Consider the following 12290-nt stretch of genomic DNA (forward strand, 5'->3'; position numbering starts at 1 on the left):
AAACTGGATTTTGAGTTTTCCTTATCTGTAAAGCATCACAATCAACATTCACAAAACAACCCCTTGAAATAATCTGTATATTGCGTGAGGTTCAAGTTCTGAATCAAGTTATTTAAATAAATTAGCTTTTTTTTATGGCATATCTACTTACGGAAATGCACTTGTACCAACCATCACAAGATCTGGGTGCTGCAGATCATGTAAATAGCGAATAGCACTCTGCCCAGTCATTTCTAAATAATTTGTAAAGCATATTTTATTGAGCAAAAAAATAAAAATGAAAATGAAGCATTCAAACAATACTTAAAATTACAGAAAATAACACAGTATTTATTCACATAAATAAGATGGTCATGGTATTGCTGAGTATGTATTCTAAATGAAACATGAAATAAAACTTTCCTGTGGATAGTCAGGTGAAGCTCTCCAGACTGAGTAAAACTGTCAGGTCCTATCATAACACCATCTATGAAATACCGTCTTAAACATAAACACTGCGTAAGATATTACTGCTGGTGAGCTGGATTTGTGTTTTGTTATTGCCATCCTAAATGTTTTGTTATGTTCTGGAATGTTCACAAACAGGAAATATGGATAACTGAAAGCTAGATGTTAGGACAATTGAGATGCAATGAGGGGTTGCCTCATTGATCTTGAATAAAATAGCAAAACAATAACAAACGGACAAAAATAACTAGAATTTTATTCACACAAGAGTTGTATGACATTATCACAAAATCAGTTCACAACTAAAATGCAGTTCACAACTAATCCACAGGGCATTTGTGGAGTCAATTGCTGTTCATAGCCTGAAATTAAATGTTCATCTTGAAAAGATAAACTGAAAGGTGAGTGAAAGTAGATTGAACATGGAGCAGGGCAGCAGGGACACATCACTGTTCTCAGGCAATATGACAGCCGCGACGTTAGAGACTGGTTTTCTGATTCATTCTCTCCCTGTCGGTCAAATTTCACAAAGGAGAACAAGAATTGGCGTCATCTGCATCCACTAGATGGCAGACTTTCACCTGCCAACTGCATTTTTTAAAGCTGCATTTTTAGCTTCATATAACAAAATACATAGATATATTTTTATGTAAATATTTTTTCTTAAATCATATAAAATAGAATTATGCAAAAACACTTTGTAAGCATATATGTACATATCTTTATAAAACAGCAACAACAAAACTGTGTCTTGTAATCCAATGCATTCCTTAATTTCTCTTGTAAAAAGGCTATTTTAATTCAATTCTTAATTTGGTTTTGGAGCTCCTTATTTGATCCCAGTTAATGTAGTTATCCCCACAGTGTGGGCCTTATTAGATTGTTTATTCTTGAAGCAGCTAGCCCAGACATCCTCAGAGACACAGCTCATGTTATACAAGCCTTGTTCTGCACTAACCAGGTTGTTGTACATTGTGTTTTACAGGCTCCGTCTCCTTGCTTTCCTCCTTTCCACCTCACACAGGCCTACACTCAACAATACACTGCACTGTACAGATTTTATAAAGTTTAAACAGTTTCCCCTCCCTCTTTGTACAACTGTTTGCTCCCAGATTTGCACACACATCGTACCCTGGCTCATTCATATTTAATGCAGCACTTAACCTGCTTTAGATCTAATTTGTTCCTCCAAATCTATCCGAATGTGACGCCAGCTGCTGTTTGTAAAAACATCTTTGAGTTGAGTGTGACTTCCCTCTGAGAGTCAGGTATTAAAACAGCACACCTGGCAGGGAGCTGGGCACAGTACGGTGAGTTTTCTGCCTTTTGGGTGCGATCCAGCCGTGTGGGTAAGAACCGGCGTTATCAGGTAACAACTGCAAGGTGGAGACTTGAGACGTTTGTGTGCCTCTTCACTTCTGGAGCTAGTCAAGGGTTACTCCTTTATACACTTTCATCACTTCACCTCTGAAAGAACATTAAACCCTTATGTGGAACCTAAAGTGTCTAAATACTTTAGAATCCCATCACTCAAAGTCAGGAAGCTGAGATAGGCTCAACCAGCACATTGCATAAGTACCTTAGATTTTATGATTTCTTGAGAAAGTTTTGACTAATCTACATTATATCTCACTGGCTGTGATACGCGTTATCACTGGGTAGCTTTGCCTGGTGCATCATCCATGACTAGTTTTGTCTATAATGTTAAGAGTTTTCAAGGAAAAAATGCTCTTCTTATCAGTTCTGGTCACAGTGTGCAGAGTCTTTATCAGAAACTTGCTGGACTATTCTTCTACTTCTGAATATACGGTAATTGCAGAAGCATGTAGGGATGTTTTTTTAACTGCATAAAGCCCAAGACAAATACTCTCAAAATGTTTAATTCTCTGGCTGTTTTCATCCTTGAAACTGTGAGTGAGATTACTCGCTGCTTGCTTCGAGCTGCTATTCATCAGAATAATATTTGTCTTTGATTTGGAGTGGAATCTCATTCTCTTCTGTATGTCCCATATTTTTCTTTGGTGGATATTCTCTGTGTTTCAGGTACAAACAAACTGTTGTAAAAAACAAAACTATGATTACTACCGCCATGCAGAGCACAAGATAAAAGTATATCGCTTGAACTGATCTGGCAGTCTCCACCTCACAGATTGGAGACATAGAAGCACTTTCAACCCAATCTGATCTCCCAGTCCATGTAGGTGCCCTATCTAGATGGCACTGATCTGTGCTCTTATTAACCAACAGGTTAATCCAAACTGTGGTGTAAAGTGGAGTTGGTTTCCCATTGTCTCTTACTACAATGAACAGATTATGCATTCCCATATTTTCCTGCAAAAGCTCTTGTCTTAAGGTAATGTTCCCTGATTTTGAGTCTACCTGGAAGGGGGTGTTTTGCCAAACTGACTTTGGTGCAACAACAGAATATGTGATTTCTGAGTTTACACCAGAGTCTTCATCGATGGCATAGACCTTTGTTACATTTGTACCCACTGGAGTACCTGGAGAGACTACCAAACATGAATAATTGCTGCTGGGAAGGATCACTTTTGGGTTGTTGTCATTAATGTCCTCTATAAAGATAGTCACCCTGGCACTGGAGGTTAATGCCACTGGACGGCCATTGTCGCTGACCGCCAGGTAAAGTTCATGACGATCTGTCATCTCCCGGTCCAAGTTGGTGGTGGTATGCAGCATCCTTTGTATGCTATCCACAACAAAAGATGTGTTACCCTGTACAATTTGCAATTCTATTTTCCCATTCTCTCCTTCATCTGGATCTTCCACTTCTATCAACCCCACCTGAGCAAAAGGTGGTGCATTCTCAGGGATGAAAAAGATGAAGTGAGGAGTAGAGAAAGCAGGTGCATTGTCATTCCGGTCCAGAACACGAATAATTACAGAGGCCTGGGACTCCAGGGGAGGAACCCCACTATCTCGAGCAAACACAGTGAGTTTGTGCACACTTTTCTGTTCTCTATCCAGAGGAACCAATGCAGATAGTTGACCTGTCACTGAGTCAACTTTAAAGATGGCAGATGTGTGTTTATCTAACCTGTATGTCACCCTGCCGTTGAGTCCACTGTCTGCATCAGTAGCTGATACCTGCAGCAGTATTAATGCAGGCTCGTTGTTTTCCTCCACTTCCAGCTGGTAGTCAGTCTGGGAGAAATGTGGGGCATTATCATTGACATCCTCCACCATCACCCTGATCTCTCGCTGAGGCGGAGCGATCACAGACCTTTCAGATGAACTCCCTTTCACTACCACAGAAATGTGATATTCACTTTTCATCTCATAGTCTAGGGGCTTTGATGTGGAAAGTAGATATTTGCCACTCTGTGGGCTCAAAAAGAAAGGCACGTCACCCTCAATGGCAAGAGATGAGTCTTTAAAGCTGCTGTCACCCTCAAGCTCTAAAACAGCTAAGGGAGTGGGGGGTTGGCTCTCTGGTATCACAACAGTCTGGTTGTAATGCTTAGCTATGAACCCGATCTTGATTGTTAGACCTTGGGTAGCCTTGGGGAGTAGGGATACTGTTACCTGAGTCTCTGCTGGTGGGCAGTGAAGGCCGCTGGCTAACACTTTTAACACCAGCTCCTCAGAGCTGTCTATTTCAAGGTCTTGTGTTAGCCTGATGTGACCACTGTGACTGCTGAGGATTAAGAGTTTCTTAGCCCTTTCAGAGACCTTAGGACTGAGGGAATAAACAATGGCAGCATTTGGGCCTAAATCTGGGTCTGCAGCAACTACCTGAGTAACAACTGTATCCTTCTTAGAGTCTCCTGAGATTGTGGCACTGAGTGGGCTGTTAGAACTAAAGCTTGGACAGTTGTCATTAACATCTGTCACTGTGACAAATATAGGTACTGATACACTCAGAGGCTGTACTCCACAGTCAGTAGCCACCAGCTGCATTTGATACAGGTCCTGAGTCTCTCTGTCCAGAGCCTTTTGTACAATCAGCTTGATTAGTGGTCCTTCTTCTTCAACCTTTAAAGAAAAAACTCCTCCAGAACCTTTGAGTTCGTATTTCAGCTGTCCGTTTGGTCCACTATCTCTGTCCCGAGCCTGGTCATCCAGCATGAGACTGGTCCCTGCAGGTACATCCTCAGAAATATCCAGGCATATTTTGCTGTTTTCAAAATATGGTGCATTGTCATTGATGTCCTCTATGATCACAGAAAACTGCTCCAGCTCCCTAGAGGGCCCAACAATTACAGATTGCAAAATAATGCATTCATCATCTTTTGTCTCCTCAGAGCAGAGGTGCTCACGATCCATCTTCTTCTCAGTAATGTAGAAATTCCCAGTGCTTTTGTTCATCCACAGGTACTCCTCGGTCAGGAGCTGGTAAGGCGGTGCAAAGTGTTTATTTAGTGATCCAACCAGAGTATGAGGCTCCAGTTCCTCCTTGATAGAGAAATGGATGGAGCCACAAATGATCTGCTTGGTATGAAGCATGATCAGCAACTTCTGAGTGAAAGAAAAAGAAAACAAGTGTTATTTCTTTTTATATTTCTCACCCTAATTTCCTTTCCTTGAACCTGGAAACATTCCAAGAGATATTTACTCAGGTGGTAACGATAGCGTTACAACTTCATGGGTGAATAAGCTCTTGAACAACACACCGAAAAGCACAATGATGTCATTGTTTAGTTTACTCTAATCAAATATCCTCACACGCAAAAGGCACAAAAGCAGAGAGCTAATACCAAAGTTTGATTTGATATAAAGTAATTGGAGTAATTACATAACTACTCACAAAATCCACACTCTGAAGACTTTCCTGATGTGCTTAATCCACACAAAATCAAGAGATTCTAATATGTTTCCATTTTAAGAATACGATTCAATCTGCCTGCCACACAGAAACATTGAGACAGTAATAAGAACCCAGCAGAACTGATAATCTTTGATTCACTGACCTGCAGAAGTCCAGCCCAGTTCATATTATCAGGAATCCCATGGCCCATTGCCCTCGCACATGCTACCTAAGTCACCCAGTAGCAAGTGATCACTGAGCACAGTAGCAGCAATCTAAACCTGCACAGTTGAAGGCATAATTTGTTGATGCTCCTCCTACAACACACTCCCTGTCTGTCCGACTAACTGACAGATCAAATGCAGAGACATAACAGGTTTACCTGCATGAACTGGAATAGTTTTTCTTCACTGCAGGGCGGTGACTAACGATGGCTCTGTACAAACACTGTGCTTAACTACAATGAAATTATTAACTTTTAAATAATAAATGTAGTAGTTCCTGCCCCCCACTTGCCTTTCTGCTTCACAGTAAACACTTAATAAGGTTTTAACAGCCTTTTAATGATTTTTTCCCCCACTTTATCTGTCTGAGTCTGCTTCTGGCTGAGACTAATTCCTAATCTTGATTTTAAACCCTTTATACATCTGGAAATGAGTGGTAATGTTTAATACTGCAACATGTATTGATAAGCAATTGTGGAAAAAGTATATTTTTAAGATGAATGTGGCAATAATGTTGTTCTCTCTCTTTCTCTATCTATCTATCTATCTATCTATCTATCTATCTATCTATCTATCTATCTATCTATCTATCTATCTATCTATCTATCTATCTATCTATCTATCTATCTATCTATCTATCTATCTATCTATCTATCTATCTATCTATCTATCTATCTATCTATCTATCTATCTATCTATCTATCTATCTATCTATCTATCTATCTATCTATCTATCTATCTATATATATATATATATATATATATATATATATATATATATATATATATATATATATATATTGTACAACAGTTCTTACAACTAGTTTTGTACAACTAGATTGACCTAATACTATATCACGATGTTAGTTTGGAAAAACTAAGAGATAAATAACTGAGGACTAATTTCGCTCTGGTCTAATGTGAGCTTAAATGATTTAATCTTTTTCACAACTGGAAAATATGAGGGGTATTGAAATTGCATAATATTGCCCTCAGACTTACTTTGTAAGGCTAGGGGGGCCTCTGTTGACAGAGCAGGGTACTACAGCAGACTGAGACTACTTCAGATATTTGTTAAAATTCACAGTAGTAATTTATTTATTTATTTATTTATTTATTTTCAGAAACTCGGTCACAAAAACACAATCTATATCTTAAAATTGATGCGACCGATACTCACAGATCACTCTGCGTTAAGTTTGTCTCGTAATTAACGGACGAACTCATTAAGTTTTCAGTGCACGTACAGCTATAATATTTCTCTTCCACAATGAAAGCATGTCCGGTATGTCTGTTACGTAACGGATTCTTCCTGTCGTTGTCATTCAACTTTCCGCCCACTTTTCCACTTACAGTAAATTTCTGACTTTTTTCCCCTGCTACTTTATTGGTTCGTCACGTCCTCTAAATGCTGGGCGCCAGTAGAGGGCTGTGAAATAAAACTACATTTTCCTGACAGCTTCAGACTGAACTGAGCAGAGAGACGCAGCAGCTTGTGGCGAACTTCTTTTTATCATGTCCTCAGATATTACAGGCGGTGAGTCCAATGATACTTTAAAACAATAAGTTTAATTGGTAAAAAAAAAACAAACAAACAAAAAAAACAAAAAACAAAGAACAAATAGGAAAAATAGTTTTGTAATTTGTCATTTAACGATCTCCAATTTTTTATTTATGAGCTATGGACTAAAATCTTTATTGGAGACATGAAGTGTTCAAGTCTTTCAGTGTGAATGTTAAGGCTTCTTTTATATATATATATATATATATATATATATATATATATATATATATATATATATATATATATATATATATATATATATATATAGTTTTTAGTACACTAGTCTCCATCTAGATCCTTCTTTTACTTTGATCTATTGGTCTAAAAATAAAATTGCAGTTAGCGACACTGTCAATGAATTTAATACTAAATTAGAAAGGAATAACTAAAATGGGAATGGCAAAATATATTAATGCCATAAAAGGTAGAAGATAAGCTCTTTCTAATAGATATACATGGTGTATTAATTGTTGATGCTGTTTGTTCTGTCATTATACTTCTGTATAATTGACTTAGAAATAATGTTTGCATACTGCATGATAGTCAGGAATCTTTTTTCATGTAATTTGAATCATTCGCAGAAAAGTTTGTTTTGGGAACTTATGTACTTCTGTAAAGAAGAGATAAATATTTCAGTGTCCCTCAGACAGGTGGGATCCTTTTTGCATTAGTGTACAACCAGGCCAAAGACGTTTTTGTTTAAGCGTAATTTTGTACTTGGAGTATATTTGCACATTGTTCATTTTAAACTAATTTAAACTTTCTAAAATCCAGCTCAGAATCTTATTTTTACTCCTTGTATCACTGTGTCAGCTTTGCTGCTCCCAGTCAGTCTTGGAGTTTCCTTTCTGCAGAGTCTGGGATTGCGTTCCAACTGCTGTCAAATTTTCCACAGACTTGGAGCTGGAGCTGGGCGACGTGCTGCAGGAGTTCCAGGATGTTGTGGAGGAGCTGAAGGCCCCCTCCGAAAGCAAACATCAGCATTACCAGCGCGTCCTGCATGAGGCCAAGAGCCGCATCGAAGACAATGGGGTGGAAGACTCTGATTACAGTAAGTTTAAAAAAAAAAAAAAATTGAACTGGCTCTAATTGTACTAACACAATCTCATTAAATTCAGGAAAAGCTATATGAGAGAATATGCAGAATGTGTGGAACACTTAAGATATTTCTGTACAACATTTCCTGTTATATAACAGTCTGTTGTCTCTGGGGTTATCACTTGGCGATCTTTAATAGCCCAAACAACTACGGCTTGACACGTCTAATTTGCATGAAATTATTGGTACAAGAGGAGACATACCCTGCACTCTTCTAGAAAAGTGGCTGTTTGCCTAATGACGAACTGGAATGAACTCCAATTATGGATAGCGCATCTTCTGTAATCGTTCTTTTTCCTTTCTATTGTTGCTCATTTGTCGGCGGTTATGAGATGAAAGAGGAGATGTTTTCCTCTGCTCCCATGCGTCGTCATTATTGAAAGTGTGCTGGCCCCGGTAACGTTTGAAAAGACGCGCTTGCTTTCAAGTGTTCCAGCTGACACATGGGAGTCACTCACAAACCGGCATTTACCTTCACTTTTGAACATGCTATTATCATTACGTGTAACTCCTGCATTGTCATTGCTACTGATCATTTGCGTGGAAAACCCTTAGTGCTTATTATCTCTTCTCTATTCTTCCATCCTCCTCTCTCCCTCCCAGGCAGTGGAGCATCTATGGGAAACAGTTTGAATACGAGTGAGGAGGAGCTCCACCATGCAGGCACGACGCTGGCACTGAAAGGTACTGCATGCCTCCTATCGTCCCATCTTCATTCAGATTCAGCCATTGTTCTCACGGTGATCACTATCACTTTTGCTTCTGATCACTGTAACAAGAACAACGCATGCTCCTCACATTAGGCTCCGAGCTGTTTTGTTTGGAAACAACAAAGCCCCCCCTGCTGTGACTGTGGCTCCTCAGCATCGTACTTTGAAACTCTCCTGCAGGGAGTCTGTCTCAGGTGTTTGTGTGTGTGTAAATGAACTACTCCCTATGTATTCCATTGCATTTACACTCACGTGGTGATGAATCTAAATTGATTAAAAAAAAAACAACAAAAAAAAAAAAACACTTACACACACACAAAGCTGACCAAGAGGGTATAGTTTGCTCATCTTCATGGTTTTATGCACTGTACCTGAGTCCTGAGGGGATCTACCAAGCTGTTGAGGCTTTGAGACATTGGGAAGTGGCAGTTCATGCATGAACGGTGCCCTGGGCAAGCCCCTCCCTCTGCTGGTCCTCACTGAACCGAACAATCACCCACTCCCACATCAAACCCTGTTTTACCTGAATAATGTTAGTTTTCAGGAAAAAATATATAGATAGATAGATAGATAGATAGATAGATAGATAGATAGATAGATAGATAGATAGATAGATAGATAGATAGATAGATAGATAGATAGATAGATAGATAGATAGATAGATAGATAGATAGATAGATAGATAGATAGATAGATAGATAGATAAAACTTCATGGTGGCAGCCTTATGCCTTGGGGATTTTTTGCAGCTAAATATGTTGGATTTTCAGCTAAAGGTGATAAAATACAAGTCAAACAGTCTTACATCATCAAACTCCCCCTTTAACACCAGCTTCAGTGTCATCTGCCACCATGGTAATATTTACTTATAGTGTACACATGTGCACACTCCTGAATTTAAGTCTTTCTAATTTTGCTTCATAGCTTTACCCCCAGGCCTTGCTGCCCTGGGCAAAAGGTCTTAATGTCCATAAAAAGTATCATATGCACTTATGACCACCTGAATTTGCACAAAATAAGAAGAGAATATTTTTGCTTAGATTCATATTTCACTTTGGGAGCGTTGGGCCAAAGGAAATACCATAAATCTGACACATATTTCCTGACAGAAATGTTCCACTGCTGCCTTTTTCCTCCGTAGTCCCTTGAATTTTTCTTTTTTCTGTCTTCAGCCAAGCTGGGAGACACAGACGAGCTTGAGAGTTTTATCAACATGTTGGACCAGGAACTCGCGGGTATGTTTTTTACTCAATCTTGTCTCTTTGATTTTTACGTTTAAGCTGACAAACCAGCAGCGTGCTGTGTGCTGTGAAGGTGAAGCCACTGACTGGGTTGCATGTTTTTCTACACATTGAAAGAAGGAGTTGCTCAGCAGTAGCCAGCTTGGTTCCCTTGGTCTGTTATCCCCCCCTTCTGTTTATCTCTGAGCACTTTTTACATTTAAATGCCATGTCTGGGGACTGAGGTAGACTATCTGCGTGGGCTTTTGTGTTAATGGCATACTTGACTACATAAGCATCATGATCCTCCTATCAGCTCTAAAGGAATAGTGCATTAGGGGCCCATGAGTGTATGTATTGCCCCTTGCAAGCACATGAGTAACAAAGAACAAAAACATACATCTACTGCTGCTGCCGATGATCTCGACATGGAGAAAATTAATGTTGCAAATTAATCGCAACTCCTGCTGTATCTTCACAAGCCTAACCTATTAGTCAGTGAATGTTTGTGGCTGTGCATTGATGTATGCCTGTATGCTACTCTTTTTATAAACTGTGCGTTGTTGTCTCTTCCCCTTCCTCTCCCCACTCTACAGAGATGTGAACAGAGATATGGGAAGGGCGAGGCACCAAGAAGAAAGTGAGATCCACGCCGGAGCAGATCTGATGGAGCGAACGCTTCTCTCTCTCGCCTCTTCAGGGACAGGGGAAGGGAAAAAGGTTGCCTTCAGAAATTAAAAGGGCACTCGCTTCAATTTTGAAATGCAAGAGCACCCTCAGACGCCCCCCGGCAATCCCGCGTCCAGCCAGCACCGCCACGTCCCTGCAGCATCAGGTCCAAGATGTGTGACATATTCCCCCAAAATAGACAAAGCTTCCATCTGTCTGACATGAAAAATGCTGCCCAGAGTATAGAGAGAATGTTAAAATTCTCATAAGTGCTACGCCAGTAAAAGGCCTTAAATCTTCATTTCCATTTATTTTTAAAAAGCCTGAGCTTTCTCTGGTTTAAAATTACAGATTGCACTTTAGCTTAAAAGCCTATTTGAAATCCAGTGAGTTCAGATCTGCTGTGTGTCAGGCTATACTTGTGTGTCAACATTTAAACTGTACAGTTTTTGTGAATATCCTTTTTTTACATATACATTATTGTAACATAAATGTGTTTATAAATAAAGCTACATTTTGATGGAACTTTTTTTGTGACATCTATTTTCTGTTTTGACTCTACGAGCTGAGAAAATAGTCAGTAAAGTTATATGTCATTAAGTTCTTGCCTTTCAGACAAGCGAAATGACGGTTGCTGGTGTCACTGCGTTTCCTCCCCTCACCCATACCTTCATGTTTGCTTTTCTGGTTTCCTGTGACCTTGTTCTGATTGTGCTGCGAGTTTCACTTCTGCTATAACTCCAGAAAACCACAAGTGTAGCTCAGACAGGCTACATTTGACCCCATATGAGGAGAGACATTGTGAGAAACTATGCTCGTTTTCAATAGCTTTCTGTAATTTGATATGAATACTTTTTCTTAAATGCCTTTGTGCTGGTGCACTTACTTGTTTCAAATCGTTTAACAAAATATATCCTACACAAATAGTGTGAATAAATACAAAGAGAAGTTTTGAGATAGTTTAACAAAGACAAAAAAATATCTTCATTTTGACACTGCCAAGGACTTTTTGTTTCTTAATTCTCAAGCAGTCCTTTGTGGGTATTCTTGTATCTTTGTTGTTGTTGTTTTACAGATAATCTCAAGCACCCTCCATTAATTAATCTAATATATGTATAATAATATATGTATAATATAATATATATATATATATTATAGTGAGCATCCCGCCGCCCATATGTTACAAAGTTGGTATGATGTTTTTCTTGAATGTCATTTCTGACTTATTTATCGATTAAATTTGAGTTTTAGACTCAACTATCCAATGAGAAGGAATCTGCAAGTCTTTGTATTCTTTGTGGTAAACTGCAGTCTGACTTCCTACTTTTTCTTATAGCGCAATGGTTTTCTAGTTGCAAGTCCTCAATAAAAGGAGTGTTTTTGCAGTCTCTTTCTGACTGTACAGGCAAGCACTTTCATATCTACAGTAGCCAGTTCCTGCTGGAGGCCCTGTGATGACATTTTAGGGTTTTTAGCTACTTGTGTCACCTTGAAGTCAGTTTTCAGGGTGAAACTGCTTGGATGGCCAGACTGGGGCATATTTTGAGTGCCTTCTGAATATGTGCTGCAGCTTCAAATTCTTTGAAAACTTCTT

The 12290-nt window shown here is 39.1% G+C and overlaps 2 protein-coding genes across 2 annotated transcripts; one reads left to right on the plus strand and one right to left on the minus strand.

Moving 5' to 3' along the window:
• Positions 1-685: 685 nt before the first annotated feature.
• On the minus strand, positions 686-5513 carry LOC102221532 (protocadherin-20-like). The gene is made up of 2 exons (XM_014470524.2): positions 5376-5513; positions 686-4923 (listed from the first exon to the last, which is right to left on the minus strand). The coding sequence occupies exons 1-2, from the start codon at positions 5421-5423 to the stop codon at positions 2392-2394; spliced, it is 2580 nt and encodes an 859-aa protein (XP_014326010.1). The 5' UTR covers positions 5424-5513; the 3' UTR covers positions 686-2391.
• A 1339-nt stretch (positions 5514-6852) lies between these two features.
• LOC102229205 (regulator of cell cycle RGCC-like) lies at positions 6853-11221 on the plus strand. The gene is made up of 5 exons (XM_023328204.1): positions 6853-6973; positions 7896-8051; positions 8702-8782; positions 9980-10042; positions 10624-11221. Exons 1-5 carry the CDS (start codon positions 6952-6954, stop codon positions 10629-10631), a joined length of 330 nt encoding a protein of 109 aa, XP_023183972.1. The 5' UTR covers positions 6853-6951; the 3' UTR covers positions 10632-11221.
• Positions 11222-12290: the final 1069 nt, after the last annotated feature.

The sequence above is a fragment of the Xiphophorus maculatus genome, chromosome 23 (genome assembly GCF_002775205.1).
Source record: "Xiphophorus maculatus strain JP 163 A chromosome 23, X_maculatus-5.0-male, whole genome shotgun sequence".
Lineage (NCBI taxonomy): Eukaryota > Metazoa > Chordata > Actinopteri > Cyprinodontiformes > Poeciliidae > Xiphophorus > Xiphophorus maculatus.